General features: G+C 61.9%; 2 protein-coding genes across 2 annotated transcripts; both read right to left on the bottom strand.

Annotated features, from left to right (window-relative positions):
* Window positions 1–3181: 3181 nt before the first annotated feature.
* On the bottom strand, window positions 3182–4302 carry LOC128802972 (basic proline-rich protein-like). The gene is made up of 3 exons (XM_053969534.1): window positions 4261–4302; window positions 4126–4164; window positions 3182–4031 (listed from the first exon to the last, which is right to left on the bottom strand). The coding sequence occupies exons 1-3, from the start codon at window positions 4286–4288 to the stop codon at window positions 3748–3750; spliced, it is 351 nt and encodes a 116-aa protein (XP_053825509.1). The 5' UTR covers window positions 4289–4302; the 3' UTR covers window positions 3182–3747.
* A 4092-nt stretch (window positions 4303–8394) lies between these two features.
* Window positions 8395–15552, bottom strand: WRAP53 (WD repeat containing antisense to TP53). The gene is made up of 11 exons (XM_053969532.1): window positions 15508–15552; window positions 15312–15381; window positions 15110–15208; window positions 14227–14335; window positions 13482–13570; window positions 12839–12929; window positions 11942–12074; window positions 11210–11418; window positions 10822–10925; window positions 10136–10279; window positions 8395–9454 (listed from the first exon to the last, which is right to left on the bottom strand). The coding sequence occupies exons 1-11, from the start codon at window positions 15527–15529 to the stop codon at window positions 8764–8766; spliced, it is 1761 nt and encodes a 586-aa protein (XP_053825507.1). The 5' UTR covers window positions 15530–15552; the 3' UTR covers window positions 8395–8763.
* Between the last annotated feature and the right edge of the window lie 2025 nt (window positions 15553–17577).

Here is a 17577-nt window from a genome sequence, read left to right as displayed (position 1 = left end):
CACTGGGACTGGAAGCGCACTGTGACCACTACAGGGTGGCACTGGGAGGCACTGGGACCAGTACAAGCCGGCACTGGGAGGCATTTGGGACCAGTACAGGGTGGCACTGGGAGGCACTGGGACCAGTACAAGCCGGTACTGGGAAGCACTGGGGCCCAGTATAAGCCGGCACTGGGACTGGAAGCGCACTGGGACCTCTACAGGGTGGCACTGGGAGGGCACTGGGACCAGTACAAGCAGGCACTGGGAGGCACTGGGACCAGTACAAGCCGGCACTGGGACCAGTACAGGGTGGCACTGGGACTGGAAGCACACTGGGACCAGTACAGGGTGGCACTGGAGGCACTGGGAGGCACTGGGACCAGTACAAGCAGGCACTGGGAGGCACTGGGACCAGTACAGGGTGGCACTGGAGGCACTGGGAGGCACTGGGACCAGCACAAGCCGGCACTGGGACTGGAAGCGCACTGGGACCAGCAGGGGGCGCCCTGCACCCAGAGGGGCGGGGCCACCCTGGGGACACCGCGCTCCGGCCAATGGCAGAAGCCCCGTCCCCAGCGCCGACCAATCAGCGCGCGGCACCTCCGCCAGGCCCCGCCCCCCGCTCCCCCTCCCCTCGGGCATGCGCGCGGGACCGCACGTGCCCAAAGGGGGCGTGGCCTCGGCGGGCGCTGCCCCGCCCCCTCTCGCTCGGCCCCCGCCCCCGGGAGGCTCCGGAGAGGTGGGGGGAGGGGCGGGGGTGGGGGAGGGGCCGGGTTCAACCCCGGGAGCCACCGGGGGAGGGGGAGGGGCGGCGTGGCACGCGCGTGTGCAAGGGGGGAGGGGCTCCTGGGGGAGGGGCTTCCTGCACGGGGGGGGAGGGGAGGGGGGGGGAGCTGCAGACCCCTCCCCCACCCTCGTGCCCGGCCCTTGCACCGGGAAATTTGGGGTTCAAACGGGGGGATTTGGGGTTTGGAAAGGGAATTTGGGATTTGGAAAGGGAATTTGGGGTATAAACAGCGAAATCTGGGGTTTAAAGGGGGAAATTTGGGATTGGGACAGGGAATTTGGGGTTTGGAAAGGGAATTTGGGGTATATAACAGGGAAATTTGGGATTTAAGCGGCGAAATTTGGGATTTAAACGGGGAAATTTGGGATTTGGACAGGGAAATTGGGGTTTAAAACGGGGGGAAATTTGGGATTTGGACAGGGAAATTGGGGTTTTAAACGGGGGAATTTGGATTTGGAAAGGGGAATTTGGGGTATAAACAGGGAAATTTGGGATTTGCACGGGGAAATTCGGATTTGGACAGGGAATTTGGGGTTTAAAACGGGGGAATCTGGGATTTCTGTGGGGAAATTTGGGGTTTAAACGGGGGGAATTTGGGTTTTGCACGGGGAAATTTGGGATTTGCACGGGGGGGTCACGTGACCCCTTGCACGAGGACCCTCCCGGGGGGGGCTGTCACGAGGTCACGTGACCCCCCACGCGCGCGCCCCCCCCTCACGTGACCCTCCCCCCAGCAACAACGGCCGAGCCGCGCTCTGATTGGCCGGCGCCGCCGTGACGTCACGGCAGGGCGCGCCGGGCCCGTTGCCATGGCAACAGAGGGAGCTGAGGGGGAGGGGGAGGGGGAGGCCTTGGAAAGGGGAATTTGGACCCAAAAATGGATTAAAATGACCCAAAAAATTAGGGCTGGGGACAGCGGAGCGCCCTATAAAATCAGAATTTGGGCCCAAAATTGAAGATTCTGGACTTAAAATTGGGCCATGTCGTCCTAAATACAAAGTTTTTCGGCCTATAAATGGGATTTGAGACCCCAAAAATGAGATTTTTGTTCCCAAAGCAGGGAGTTTGGCCTTAAAATTAATCGTTTGGGTCCCCTCAAAAAAGGGAGTGGGTCCCAAAAAAGAAGTATTTGGTGCTAAAAAAAAGGTTTTTCCTCCTAAAAAATGAGTGATTAGGCTCTAAAAATGAGGTTTTCTACTCCCCAAAAGGCAGGAATGAGGATTTGCGCCCCAAAAATAAGCTTTTGGGTCAGAAACGAGGGGTTTGTCCTTAAAATTGGGTCTAAAAATGGAAGTTTATAACTCTAAGAAAGGGATCGGACCCAAAACTTGAGAATTTGGCCCCAATAATGAGGGGTTAGACCCTGAAAAGAGAATTTGGCACAAAAAATGGGGCTTGAGACAATAAAAATTGGACTTTTTGTACCCAAAAAAGAACTTTAAACCCTCCTAAGAATCCTAAAAATTAAGCGTTTGGCCCTAAAATTTGGGGGTTGAACTGCAAAACTTTGGATTTCTGCCCTAAAATTGAGTGTTTGCACCCCAAAGTGGAATTTTGGATCCTATAAAATGCAGAATTTACACTCTAAAATGAGGCTTTTGGCCCTAAAAATGATGTTTGGGACCCCAAAAATGAGATTTTTTTGTGCCCAAAAGAGGGGTTTGAACCCTGAAACTGGAGGTTTTTCTCATATAAATTGGGTTTTGGCCTCCAAAACGAGGAAAATGAAGCTTTGGACCTTAAATCAATGTTTTTAGCCCTAAAATGTGGGTTTGGAGCCCAAAGTGAGGTTTTGAACACTAAAAATACAGTTTTTACCTTAAAAATTCGAGAATTGGAGCAAAAAAAATAAATATTTTAAATGTAAAATATGAAACTTGGACATTTAAAGATGTTTCAGATGCAGGAATTGGGGACTTAGCTCCAAAATGGGGCTTTAACATTTTTAAAATGATTCTTTCTGCCCAAAAATAAGGGATTGGACCCCAAAAAATGAACGTCTAGGGTGTTGAAAGAAAAGGTTTTGACAGTAAAAATTACTTTTTCTCACAAAAAAAAAGGATTTGGGACCCTAAAGTGAGGATTTGTGTGGAACACGGTGGCTTTGGCAAAAATTGGCAAAATTTTGGCAAAAAATTGGCAAAAAACGAGGGATTTGGCCCCAAAACCACGAGGCTGGACAGGGGAAATTTCGGGTTTTAGGGGGAAATAATGATGATTTGGGGCCTTGAGGGTGACACAGGTGACACCTGCCAGCTGGGACACGCCCCCACAGCTGACCACGCCCCCCTCCAGCCCCTCCGCCACCACCAGGGGGCGACAAAAACCTCCCCAAGCCCCGCCCACGCCACTGGATTGACAGGAAGGGGCGGAGCCAGTTGCACAAAACTGTCTAATCAGCAGCGAGGCGCGCGGTCGTGGCCCCGCCCCCCTCGCGACATCACACAGGAAGCCGCGCCTCTCTGTCGCGGTGACGTCACTTCCTGTTCATCCGCTCTGGCGGCGGCCATGTCGCTGTGAGGGAAAAGCCCCGCCCCCCTTTGCCATGGAGGTGTGGCATAAGAGATCCCTACCCGTTTGTGTGGGGCGGGGCTTCATCGTGACCAATGGGAGGGTGGCACGAGAAAGCCCCGCCCCATTTCTGGGGGTGACGCCTCAAAGCCGCTCAAGCTCCGCCTCCCCAGGTAAGCCACGCCCATTTATGGCTACCACGCCTATATTTGGTTGACCACGCCCCTAGGCAGTACAATATGCGAGTAGGCCACACCCCTTTGGTGACTCCGCCCCATTCAGGCCACGCCTCCCGGTTAAGCCCCGCCCCCCACACCTGGGGGTTCTTTTTGGGGCAAATTCTTCCCTTTTTGGGGCCTTCATTCCTCTTTGCCCCGAGGGGGCGGAGCTTCAGGGCGGGGCGTGTCCTTGCATTTTTGGGAGGGGTCCTCCCCTCTTTTGGGGGGTCCCGCCCCCTCCCCCACCCCTCATACCTTGTAGTAGGCGGGGGGAGGGGCGGCGGGGGGGAGGGGCAGCTCGCGCAGGGGGTGGGCGGGGCCGGGCCCGTGGGGGCGGGGCCGCGCTGGCCCCGCCCCCCCGCCCCCCCGCGGGGTTTTTGGGGGTCTCCGGGGGCGGCGCCGCCACCACAGCGCCCCCCCCGCCCCCACCAGCGCCAGCAGCGCCGCCCCTCCCCCCGCGCCCCCCCAGCACCGCCCCCCCCCCGCGCGGGGGGAGGGGCCCGGCCCGGGCGGGCTCGTCTGATTGGCTGAACCTGGGATGGGGGGGGGGGGAGGGGAGGAGTCAGGGGCGGGGCCTCAGGTGGGCGAAGCCCCTCCCCATGCCCCACCCCCAACCCCCACCTTTACCTGTCCCGTCCGGGTCCGGCGGCGGCTCCGCCCCTGGGCCTGTGGGGAGGGGGGGGGGGAGGGGAGGGTGAGAGGGGGGGGGAGGGGGAGGGTGGGGGGAGGGGCGGGGGGTGGGGGGAGGGGCGGGTGACTCACGCTGCCCCACGCGCAGGGTGACCCTCATGGCCCGCGTCAGGCAGGCCCGCCGCCCTGCCGGTTTCTCCAGCCCCTCGGGTGGTCCCGTCAGAGAGGTTGGCTGCGGGGGGGGGGGGGGACCGTGACGTCATCGGCGACGTAATCGCACGCGTCATAAACCACACACACACCCCCATCGTGACGTCACAGCCTGGTCACACCTCCCCACCCCACCCCCCCCCCTTCCCTTGATGTCGCCGTCCGTTCTGGTGACGTCACGCCCTGTGACGTCATCGCCAACCCCCGTGACGTCACGGCATCGCACATCGGTGACGTCACGGGGGGAGCGGTGACATCACAATGACATCGGTCCCCCGCCCGACCGCTGTCACCTCCCCCATGGCATCGCGGCCTTGGACGTCACTCCCCTCTGGTGACGTCACCCAGCCCCTGATGACAACACTTGTGCTTCTGATGACGTCACCGCCCTGGGTGACATCACCGCCCTGGTGACATCACAGGGACCTGCCTGTTGATGAAAGAGCCCCGAGAACCCTCCCCAAACCGCCCCCCGCTGCTGCGCCCCCGCCCCTTCATCCCCTCCCTGATGACATCACCAGCTCTTGCAATGACGTCACCACCCCTCACAACGACATCACCACCTTGCTGACGTCACCAGAGCCCCGGCGATGACACAACGGTGACGTCACTCCCCTAAAACACCCCCCTCACCTTCCCCTTCCCCCTCCCCACGCTCTCACCCCCCCTCCCCGATGTGACATCACCACCCTGATGACATCACCGCCCCTCGCTATGACATCACCACCCCAATGACATCACCAGCACACCCTGAACACAACCCCAAACCCCTCCCTCAACACCCCCCTCCCCTCCACCCCTTCCCCGATGACGTCACCACCCCTCCGATGACATCACCACCCCTCCGATGACATCACCACCCCCTCCGATGACATGACCACACCCCTCCGATGACACCGCCGCCCCCCCGATGACGTCACGGCTCACTGATGATGTAATAGTCGTGCTGGCGGCGGAACTCGTGTCCCCAGAGGTTGGGGCTGAACTCCTGGAACTTGATGGTGAAGCGCACGTCGCGCTGGGGGCGGTCGCAGGTGAGCAGCAGGGTGGGCGCGGGGGGCACCTGGCAGCGCCGCGCCTGCGCCCCGCCCACCAGGTACAGCTTGTAGTACTCGTAGCCCGCCCCGCCCGGGCACACCAGGTCCAGGCGGTCGCCCGATCTGCGGGTACAGCACGTAGCCACCGGCGTCCAGGAACCTGCGGGGACAGCGTGACACTGTGACATTGTGTGTGACACTGTGACATTGTGTGTGACACTGTGTGTGTGACACTGTGTGTGACACTGTGTGTGACACTGCGGGTACAGCACGTAGCCACCGGCGTCCAGGAACCTGCGGGGGACAGTGTGACACTGTGACACTGTGTGTGACACTGTGTGTGTGTGACACTGTGACACTGTGTGTGTGGCACTGTGTGTGACACTGTGTGTGTGACACTGTGACATTGTGTGTGACACTGTGTGTGTGTGACACTGTGTGTGTGACACTGTGTGTGACACTGTGACATTGTGTGTGACACTGTGTGTGACACTGTGTGTGACACTGTGACATTGTGTGTGACACTGTGTGTGACACTGTGACACTGTGTGTGTGACACTGTGTGTGACACTGTGTGTGACACTGTGACATTGTGTGTGACACTGTGTGTGACACTGTGTGTGACACTGTGACACTGTGTGTGTGTGACACTGTGTGTGACACTGTGACACTGTGTGTGTGACACTGTGACACTGTGTGTGACACTGTGACACTGTGTGGACACTGTGACACTGTGACACTGTGTGTGTGTGTCACACTGTGTGTGTGGTGTGACACAATCACGGTCAGGGTGACACTGTGGCGGTGACACTGTGTGTGTGTGACACGGTGACAGGTGTGACACTGCCGCCGTGACGGTGACACCGTGGGGGTGACACCGTGCGACACCAGAGCAGGGTGACACCGCCGGGCGTGGGGACACGGTGACAGCCCCGCCAGGGCCCCCGCAGCGCCGGGGGGGGTTGGGCAGCCATTGTTGTCACCGTGGCAACGGCGCCGCCGCCCCTCCCCCACCCGCTCCGCGGGGGGGCCGGGGGGGGAGGGGACACAGCAGGGGGCACCCGGGGCTGGGGGGCGCCCGAGGGGGGTGACAGCGGGGGGGCGCCACCGTCCCACACACCGGTGTCACCCCCCCTGTGACAGCGGCACACCCTGCTCAGCGCGTGACAGGCGCGGTGACACCTGCGCTGCCACGCGTCCTTGTCACGCTGTCCATGTCACTCGATGTCACACAGACGTGTTCAGGGGTGACAGCCACGGTGCCACACACGCTGTGACAGTGTCGCTCACCGCTGTCACGCTCAGGGTGTCACACGGTGTCACGCAGTCCACGGCGTCACAGTCACGGTGTCACAGACACAGTGTCAGAGTCACGGTGTCACACTCAGTGTCACACAGTCAGTGTCACACTGTTACCGTGTCACACGATGTCACAGTCACGGTGTCACAGTCACGGTGTCACAGTCACGGTGTCACACTCAGTGTCACACAGTCACAGCGTCACACGGTGTCACAGTCACGGTGTCATAGTCACGGTGTCACACGAAGTGTCACACAGTCACAGTGCCACACTCATGGTGTCGCACGGCGTCACACACAGTTACAGCATCAGGTGTCACTCACGGTGTCACACACACACTGTCACCCCCCGCCGGTGTCACACACACACAGTGTCACTCCCCATGTCCCCATCTCCATCTCTTGGGACACCCGGAGGGGGTGACAACACCCCCAACGTCCCCCCAGTCCCTCCCGTGTCCCCCAGACCCCCCCCCAGACCCACCTCAGCTCCTCCCAGACCCCCCAAATCTTCCCACCACCCCCAGACCCCCCCCGCGGACCCCCGGGACCCCCCAGTCTCTCAAGACTCCCCCTCCCCCCCTCCCCTCTGCCCCCCGACTTTTTCAGGCCCCCAAGACCCCCCCCAATCCTCCCCACGCCCCCCATGTCCATCAACACCCCCCGACCTCCCCTGATCCCCCCCCGACCCCCCAAAATCCCAAATCCCCTCAGAGCCCCGGTGCCCCCAAGACCCCCCCGGTGCCCCCCAATCCCCTCAGAACCCCCCAATATCCCAAAAACCCGCCCAGACCCCCCAATCCCCTCTGAGCCCCGGTGCCCCCCAATCCCCCCCGGTGCCCCCCAAACCCCTCGACCCCCCCGGTGCCCCCCACCCCCGAGCCCCCCGCGCTCACCGCCGGTTCCCGGTGTGCCACACCACCGGCTCCAGGCTCAGCCCCGCGGCCCCCGCGCCCAGCACGGCCACGAGCAGCGCCGCCGCCCGCCCCGCCATCGCCCCCCGCCCCGCCGGGGCCGCAGACCCCGGCCCGGCCCCGGGACCCCCGCCGGGACCCCCGGCCCCGACCCCCGGCCCGGCCCGGACTCGAACCCGGGTCCCCGCGGGGCCGCCCCGGCCGCGACCGCGCCGGCTGCGGGGGCGGGGCTTGGCGGGGGCGTGGCCGCGGGAGGGCGTGGTTTGTTAGTAAAAGGCGCGGTTTGGAGCAGGGGAGGGGGCTCGTAGGTGGGCGTGGCTGCGTTGTAAAGGGGTGTGGTTCTATGGGTGTGGTCGTGGGGCGTGGTTTGTGAGAGTCAGGGGAGGTGTGGTCTGGAGTGGGTGTGGCTCCGGGGGCGTGTCCTATTGGCAATTAGCATGGGCAGGCATGAAAGGGGGCGTGGTCATTAGGAAGGGGCGTGGTTTGGCCACACCCACAGAGCTGACCATGGTGTGGGTGTGGCAGTGGAAGGGCGTGGCCTCGGGGTGGGGGGCGTGGCCAGCAGTGCCACACAGTTCCCATGGTGACATCACCCCCCCCGTTGCCATGGTGACAGTGAAGATGCTTAGGAACAGACTCCGCCCCTTTGGGGGGGGTCTCTTAAAGGGGCAACGCCAGAATTGGACGGTGGGGACCACTGTGGGGGTGGGGCAGATTTTGGGGCACCTGGGGAGGTTTTGGGGGGCGGGGGCGGGGCAGATCTGGCCACACCTCCACCCGTGACAGCCCACAGGGGTGACAGAGGGTGACAGTCACAACGTCTTTAGTACAGCCGAGGCCTGGGGGTGACACTTGGGGTCCCCAGGGTGGCAGCTGGGGTCCCAAAGGTGACAGTCACTGTCCCTGGGGTGGGTGACAATCGGCGTCCCCACAGGTGGGGTGGCCCCAGGTGTCCCCGAGGGTGTCGCAGCCGTTGTCCCCGAGGGGGTGACGATGGGTGCCAGCAGCAGGGTGACACTCGGTGTCCACGGTCGTGATGTCCTGGCTGCTGTCCCCAAGGGGGGTGACACGCGGTGTCCCCGGGGAGGTGACAGGCAATGGTCCCAGTGTCCCCAGGGGGGTGAAAATCTCCAGTCACGGTGTCGCCGGGGAGGTGACAATCGCCAGTCCCAGTGTCACCAGACAGGTGACAATCGGTGACCCCGGGGAGGTGACAATGGCCGCTCCTGCTGTCCCCCGGGGAGGTGACAATCGGTGTCCCCAGGGAGGTGACAATCGCCAGTCCCGGTGTTGCCAGACAGGTGACAATCAGTGACCCCGGGGAGGTGACAATCGCCAGTCCCAGAATCACCAGGGAGGTGACAATCGGTGTCCCCAGGGAGGTGACAACTGCCAGTCCCAGTGTCCCCAGGGAGGTGACGATCGGTGTCCCCAGACAGGTGACAATTGGTGTCCCCAGGGAGGTGACAATGGCCGGTCCCGGTGTCCCCAGGGAGGTGACAATCGGTGACCCCAGGGAGGTGACAATCGGTGTCCCCAGGGAGGTGACAATAGCCGCTCCCGCTGTCCCCGGGGAGGTGACAATCGGTGTCCCCAGACAGGTGACAATCGGTGACCCCGGGGAGGTGACAATCGGTGTCCCCGGGGAGGTGACAATGGCCGGTCCCGCTGTCCCCAGGGGGGTCCCAGCCGCTGTCCCCGCTGTCCCCGGTGTCCTCGGGTCCCCACCACCAGAGCTGCAGCCGGATGTCCCCTCCCGGGGCCGGCCCCTCCTCCGTGCCCTCGCTGTCACCGTCGCTGTCCCAGGGCGCCGGGAACAGGCGCTGGCCCGAGGCCGTGGCCAGCAGGGGCAGCCCGGGGTGCAGGCTGCGGGGATTTGGGGGAAAATTTGGGGGTTTTGGGTGGAAGTTTGGGGTGGAAATTTGGGGAGTTCGGGGCGGAAACTTGGGTGAAAATATGGGAATTTGGGGTGGAAGTTTGGGGTGGAAATTTGGGGGGTTCGGGGTGGAAATTTGGGGGAGTTTGGGGTGGAAATTGGATGATTTGAGTGAAAATTTGGGGGTTTGGGGTGGAAATCTGGGGGCGTTTGGGGGGAGTTGGAGTGGAAATTTGGGGGATTTGGGGGTTGAAATTTTGGGGAATTGGGGTGGAAGCTGAGGGAGACAATTTTGTGGGGATTTTGGGGGGGATTTGGGGTGGAGGCTGGGGGGAAAATTGGAGCGGTTTGAGGTGGGAATTTGGGGAATTTGGGGCAGACATTTGGGGGATGATTTGGGAGATTTTAGGGGATTTGGGGAGGGGGCTGAGAGGGACAATCTGAGCAGATTGGGGTGACCAAGGGGACAATTTGGGGGGGCCCAGAGTAGGAGTGACCCCCGCCAAGGCACCCTGGGGTCCCAAAATATTTTTTGAGGGGGAGTCTCAGGTGTTCGGGGTGATCCCGGATTTTTTGGGGGGCAGGTCTCAGATTTTTTGAGTGATATTTTTGGGGACATCTCCAATGTTTTTTTTGGGGGGGGGGGTCCCCAGTTTTTTGGGGGGGGTTACCTGGTGCCGTTGACGCAGTCGCGGAGGGCGCGGAAGCGAAGCAGGGGGGGCAGCTCGGGGGGGTCCCCCGGGCCGGGGGGGGCCAGCGTGTCCCACACGGTGACAAAGCCATCGGTGTCACCGCTGACCAGGAACCGCCCCGACCTGGGGGGGACGAGGGGGAGGGATGAGACCCCCTCCCCTTAAAACCCCCCCAAAAATGGGGCCCAGGGGTCTGGGACCCCACCAGAGGGGATGGAGGGGTCCAAAAATCCCCTCGACCCCCCCACCCAAAATTTCACCCAGGTGTCCAGGACCTCCCAAAATCTCCTAAAAAGGTGACCCAGGTGTCCAGGACACCCCAAAAATTCGAGCCAGGTGTTCAGGACCCTCCAAATCCCCCCCCGAAAAGTAACCCAGGTGTCCAGGACCCCCAAAAATCCTCTCTGAAGGTGACCCAGGTGTTCAGGACACCCCAAAAATTTGACCCAGGTTTCCAAGACCCCAAAATATCCCCCAAAAATGTGTTCCAGGTGTTCAGGACCCCCCAAAAATCCCCCCAAAAGGTGTTCCAGGTGTCCAGGACCCCCAAATATCCCCCAAATGGTGACCCAGATGTTCAGGACCCCCAAAAATCCCCCCAAAAAGTGACCCGGGGTCCAAAATCCCCCCCAAAAGGTGCCCCAGTTTTTCGGGGGGTCACTCACGGGTCGAGGTCAAAGGTCACGCGCTGGTTGGTGGCCACGCGCCGCGGCAGCGCCAGGAGGGGACGCTCGGGGACACGAAGGTCCCAGCACAGGATGTGGCTGTCCTGAGGGGTGGGGCCAGGCCGGGACACGCCCATCAGGCCTGAAACCACGCCCCTAATGAACAAAGCACCTCCCAGCCCATAAGCCCCGCCCACAGAGCCCCACCCACCCTGATGGAATATGTCAATCGGAGCATAAGCCACGCCCCTAAAGCCACACCCGGTTTATGCAATGCCCAGAGGCCACACCCATATTCACAAAGCCCCGCCCACCACGAGACCACACCCTCATAACCACCCGCATGCCACACCCACCCCATGCCCCACCCAAATTTGGCCACACCCACCTTCCTCCCGCCGGCGTACAGGTGAGTCCCGCAGGGGCTGAAGCGCAGGTGAGTGGGCGCGGCCGGGAGGCGGGGCCAGAACGCCACGGCCCCGCCCCCTTCCACTGGGTATAGCCCCAGGCTCCGCCCATAGGAGCCACAGGCGAACAGCGATTGGCTGGGGCTGAAGGCCAGGCAGCCAATCAGGCCTCGCTGGCCCTCCCCGCCCTCTGGGGGGGTGGAGACAAAGGTTAGGCCACGCCCTCAGCAGTGAGGCTCCACCCCGTTTGACTCCACCCACCCAAGCCCCGCCTTCCTTGTACCACACCCATCAAAGCCACGCCCTCTTATGCCCCACCCATTTACATTTTGTCCGCCATTCCCTTTTAAGCCCCTCCCCTTTATGCCATTTAGGCCCTGCCCCCAGTGTCACACCCCTTTATGCTCCACCCCTCTTAGACCACACCCCCTTTGACCCCACCCCTTTTAACCCCCAATTCTCCCTCCCAACCCCCATTTCCCCCCCAAACAAAGGGTGGGAATCGCCCCTGCCCCACCCCAGCCCCTGACCCCACCCCAATAGACCACACCCTCTCATTTAGGCCACGCCCCTTTTGAACCCCACCCCGCCCCTTTTAACCCCTGACTTTCCCACCCAAACCCCATTTTAACCCCAGATAAAGTCAAGGAATCGCCCCTGCCCCACCCACTGACCCCACCCCTCTAAGCCCCGCCCCCGGCCCCGCCCCTCACGCCGCAGGCTCCTCTCGTGGCCGCTCCGGCCCGGCCGCTCGGTCGGGAACTCGCGCACGGCGCCCTCGAAGCCCCCCAGGAGCCGGGAGCCGTCGGGGGCGAAGGCCAGCGAGTGGGGGGCCACCGGCTCGTCCTGGGGACCCCCCGTCAGTCCTGGGCACCCCAAAACCCATCCGGGACATCCAGGGGGTCCCCAAAACCCACCCGGGTACCGGGGAGACCCCAAAACCCACCCGGGACATCCAGGGGGTCCCCAAAACCCACCCGGGTACCGGGGAGACCCCAAAACCCGCCCAGGACAGCTCTGGGGGGTCCCCAAAACCCACCCGGGTGCCAGGGAGACCCCAAAACCCACCCAGGACATCCAGGGGGACCCCAAAACCCACCCGGGACATCCCAGGGGGTCCCCAAAACCCACCCGGGTACCGGGGAGACCCCAAAACCCGCCCAGGACAGCTTTGGGGGGTCCCCAAAATCCACCCAGGTACCGAGGAGACCCCAAACCCCACCCGGGACAGCTCTGGGGGGTCTCCAAAACCCAAAACCCCTCCCATTAAAAGGATCAGGGGTCACCAAAAGCATCTCCGGGACCCCAAAACCCACCTGGGACAGCTGAAGGGGGGGGGGTCCCCAATCCCAAATCCTCCCCCTTCAAAGGGGCTCTGGGACCCCAAAATCCACCCTGGGATGTCGCAGGGGTCCCCAAACCCCAAATCCCCTCCCTTCAAAGGGCTCAGGGGTCCCCAAAAGTGTCTCCGGGACCCCAAAACCCACCCAGGTACCGAGGAGACCCCAAAACCCACCCGGGACATCCCGGGGGTCCCCAAACCCAGTGCTCCCAGTATCCCAGTCCCTCCCAGTTCCCCCCAGTCCCTCCCAGTTCCCCCCAGTGCCCACCAGGTGGTTGTGGGCACGGAACGACCCCCGCAGGGTCCCGTCGAAGGCGTCCCAGAGGTGCACGGGGCTGTCCCGGCTGCTGGCGGCCACCCTGCCCAGTACGGACCAGTACAGACCAGTACGGACCAGTACAGACCGGTACGGACCAGTACAGACCAGTACGGACCAGTACGGACCAGTACAGACCAGTATGGACCAGTACAGACCAGTACGGACCAGTACAGACCAGTACGGACCAGTATGGACCAGTACAGACCAGTATGGACCAGTACAGACCAGTACAGACCAGTACAGACCAGTACGGACCAGTACAGACCGGTACGGACCAGTACAGACCAGTATGGACCAGTACAGACCAGTATGGACCAGCAGTGACCTCCCAGGAACCGCCCCTGCTCCCAGTACACCCCCCCCAGTTCCTCCCAGTAACAACCAGCACCATCCCAGTCCCCTCCCAGTCCATTCCCAGTCCCTTCCCAGTGCCCCCCAGTACATCCCAGTTCCCTCCCAGACCTCCCCAGTACACCCCAGTCCCCTTCCAATACCTTCCAGTCCCTTCCCAGTACATCCCAGTCCCTTCCCAGTACATCCCAGCCCATTCCCAGTCCCTCCCAGTTCCCTCCCAGTGCTCCCAGTGCCTCACAGGCAGCTGGGGGGGTCGCTGGAGTCCATCAGGGGGTACCAGGTGAAGTCGTAGATGGTGTCACCTTCGGCCACCTGCACGGCCGGGACCTGCGACCCCGAGTGACCCTGAGTGACCCCGAGTGACCACTGAGTGACCACTGAGTGACCCCGAGTGACCACTGACCACTGAGTGACCACTGAGTGACCCCAAGTGACCACTGAGTGACCCTGAGTAATCACTGAGTGACCCCGAGTGACCCCGAGTGACCCTGAGTGACCCCGAGTGACCCTGAGTGACCACTGAGTGACCACTGAGTGACCCCAAATGACCCTGAGTGACCACTGAGTGACCCTGAGTGACCACTGACCCTGAGTGACCACTGAGTGACCCCAAGTGATTCCAAGTGACCACTGAGTGACCACTGAGTGACCCCAAGTGACCCTGAGTAACCGAGTGACCACTGAGTGACCACAGAAACCCCCAGAGTGACCCAAAATTACCCAAAATGACTCCAGAGTGACCCCTGAAGATCCACAATGACTGCCCAGTGACCCCCAGACCCCCCAAACCCCCCCCGAGTGACCCCAAACCCCTCCTAGTGACCCCAAACCCCCCCCCGAGTGACCCCAAACCCTTCCAGAGTGACCCCAAACCCCTCCTAGTGACCCCAAACCCCTCCCAGTGACCCCAACCCCCCCCATCCTGACCCCCAGCCCCCCCAAATCCCCTCTCCAGGACCCCAGCCCCCCGCCCCGTGCCCCACCAGCTGGGGGAGGGGCGCCCCCGGGGGGGGTCCCGGGGGGAAGGGGAGGTCGAAGATCCTCAGGGCGTTGTCGTTGCTGCAGGTGAGGACGCAGGAGCCGTCGGGGGCCCTGGTGGGGGGAGACCCCCATTGTCACCCCAAAACAACCCCCCAGGGGACCCCCACGTGTTGGGGACCCCCATTCCCACCCCCCCACGTGTTGGGGACCCCCATTTTCAGCCCCTCAAGACCCCCAAAATAACCCCCCAGGGGACCCAGGGGTGCTGGGGACCCCCACTCTCAACCCCCATGGACCCCAAAACAACCCCCCAGGGGACCCCCACGTGTTGGGGACCCCCATTCCCACCCCCCCCCCAGGTGTTGGGGACCCCCATTTCAACCTCCATGGACCCCAAAACACCTCCCCAGGTAACCCGGGGACCCCCAAACCCTGCCCAGGAACCCCCAGGGGACACCAGACTTTCCCCCGAGAGGATTTGGGGTGATTTTGGGGGGGTTTGGGGTGGTCTTGGGGGGGTTTGGGGTGATATTGGGGGGTTTTGGGGCATTGGGGTGGTTTTGGGGTGTTTTGGGCTGATTTTTGGGGGTTTTGGGGTGATTTCGGGGTGTTTTGGGGCGATTTTTGGGGGGCTTGGGGTGGTTTTGGGGTGATTTTGGGCTGTTTTGGGGTGATTTCGGGGTGTTTTGGGGTGGTTTTGGGGGGGTTGGGGTGATTTTGGGGGTTTTGGGGTGATTTCGGGGTGTTTTGGGGTGGTTTTGGGGGGGTTGGGGTGATTTTGGGGGTTTTGGGGTGATTCCGGGGTGTTTTGGGGTGATTTTTGGGGGTTTTAGGGTGATTTCGGGGTGTTTTGGGGTGATTCCGGGGTGTTTTGGGGTCTCTCACCATTTGCAGCCTCGCAGGAAATTTTCGGGGCGCCGCGCGAATTCCTCCCGCGCCCCCCAAACCTGGCGGGGGGGGCGGCCCAGCTCGTACTGGGGGAAACTGGGGAGAGCCGGGGTGGGGGGGGGAGGGGTCAGGGACCCCAAAATCCCTCACGGAGTCAGAGACCCCCACCCCAAAATAAAAAACCCCCCAAAAAACTCACTCGAGCTCCTCGGGCTCCTCCGGGGCCGCGTCCTGAGGGGTCCCGGGGGGGTCGGGGACCCCCTGAGGGGCTGCGGGGGGAGGGGAAAGGTCAGAACCCCGCCCCCACCCCCAAAAAAAAACCAAAATCTCCCCCCCAAAACCCCAAAATCCCCCCAAAAAACCCCAAATCCTCCCGCCCCCCCCCCCACGCGCACCGTCCACCGTGGGCGCCGCCATGACAGCGCGAGGCCACGCCCCCGGTGGACACGCCCCCTTCGTGGATACGCTGTTTGCCACGCCCCATCTCCATATATGGAATGAGGCGCGATTTGGATTGGCTCCTCCCTCTGTGGGCGGAGTCTCGGCTTTTCCCGCCAAAATGGACTCCCGCGTTTTGGGGACCCCGAAATGCGACCCCAAAAACGACCCCAAAAGGGTCCAGGGGGACCTGGGACATCCCAAAACGTCACCCGAGGGTTTGGGGGGTCCGGGGGACCCCAAAATGTGACCCGGGGGGGTCAGAGTGACACAGGGCACCCCAAAATGTCACCCGAGGGTTTGGGGGGGCCTAAAGGGGTCCTGGAGTGGGTGGGGAGCAACCAAGGGGACACAACCATGGCTACCATGATCCAACCATGGCCACCAGAAAACAGCCATGGCTACCATGACCCAACCATGACCCAACCATGGCCGCCATGACCCAACCATGGCCACCAGAAAACAGCCGTGGCCGCCATGACCCAACCATGATCACCATGACCCAACCATGGCCGCCATGACCCAACCATGGCCACCAAAACCCAACTATGGCCACCACTCCCCATGGCCACCATGACTCAACTATGGCCGCCATGACTCAACCACGGCTACCATGACCCAAGCAAGACCACCATGACACTACTAGGGCCACCATGACCCAACCATGATCACCATGATCCAACCACAGCCACCATGACCCAACCACGACCACCAAAACCCAACTATGGCCACCACTCCCCATGGTCACCATGACTCAACCACGGCCGCCATGACCCAACCATGACCATCATGACCACCATGACCCAACCACAGCCACCAAAACCCAACTATGGCCACCACTCCCCATGGCCACCATGACTCAACCACAGCCACCATGACTCAACCATGGCTGCCATGACTCAACCACGGCCACCACGACCCAACCATGGCCACCACAACCCAACCATGGCCACCATGACCCACCCATGCCCACCGTGATGTTCCTCCACATCCCTCTCCAGTTCCTCAGGGCCACCACAGGTGCCCAGGTGTGTCCAGGTGTCCCCAGATGAGGAGTTTTGGGGTCTCCCCTCTCCCCCAAAAAGAGTCGCAGGTTGAAAATCAATAAAACTTTTATTAACTCCCCCCCCCCAAAATCTGAAATTCCCCAAAATTCGCTTCCCCTCCCCCCGCAACAACCCCGAAAGTGAAAACAGCAAAATAAAGGGGGGTGGGGGAGGGGCAAAGGACCCCCCTCCCCCGAACCCCCAAAACCGCCACCAACGAGCGCCCCCCTCCCCCACCCCCCCTCCCCATCCTCATTAATGAACCCCATAAATTACAACCCCCCCACCGGCCCCCCCCAAAATGGGGGGGGCTCCCACACCTGCCCCCACCCCAACTGGGGGGTCACCCCTAACTTGGGGGTCACCCTCGACTTGGGGGTCACCCCAAATTTAAGGGTCAGAGCCTGGTTTGGGGATCAACCCCCCAATTTAAGGGTTTCACCCCAATTTAGGGTTTCACTCTTAATTTAGGGATCCCCCCCAGTTTGGGGATCCCCCCCAGTTTGGGGGTCAGCCCCAGTTTGGGGGTTGCCCCCTCTGAACTTTGGGGTCAAGTTCAGTCCAGGGGTTCCCCCTCAAACCTGAGGGTCTCTCCAACTTTGGGGGTGACCCCAATTTAGGGGTGACCCCAAATTTAGCCATCACCACCCTTTGGTGTCACCCCAATTTCAGGGTCACCCCAACAGCCCGTGGGGACCTGGGGGGTAACAACAGCCCTGTCCCCACCAGAACTTGGGGGTTTGGGGGTGACAACCCCCAGCCCATTTCCATCTGGGGGTGACAGCCCCGTTGTCGTTGGATATCGGGGTCACCCCCACGGCCTGTGGGGTTTGGGGGTGTCACCCCCACGGCCTGTTTTGGGTTTTGGGGGATGACACCCCCGACCCCGTTTCAGTGTGGGGGTGACGCCACCGCTCCCGTGTCAATTTTGGGGTCACCCCCGAGGCCTGTGGGGTTTGGGGGTGACAACAACCCCGAGCC

This window comes from Vidua macroura, unplaced genomic scaffold (genome assembly GCF_024509145.1).
Source record: "Vidua macroura isolate BioBank_ID:100142 unplaced genomic scaffold, ASM2450914v1 whyUn_scaffold_232, whole genome shotgun sequence".
Classification (NCBI taxonomy): domain Eukaryota; kingdom Metazoa; phylum Chordata; class Aves; order Passeriformes; family Viduidae; genus Vidua; species Vidua macroura.
The sequence above is the reverse complement of the archived record's forward strand: the minus strand, read 5'-3'. Positions and strand labels throughout refer to the sequence as shown.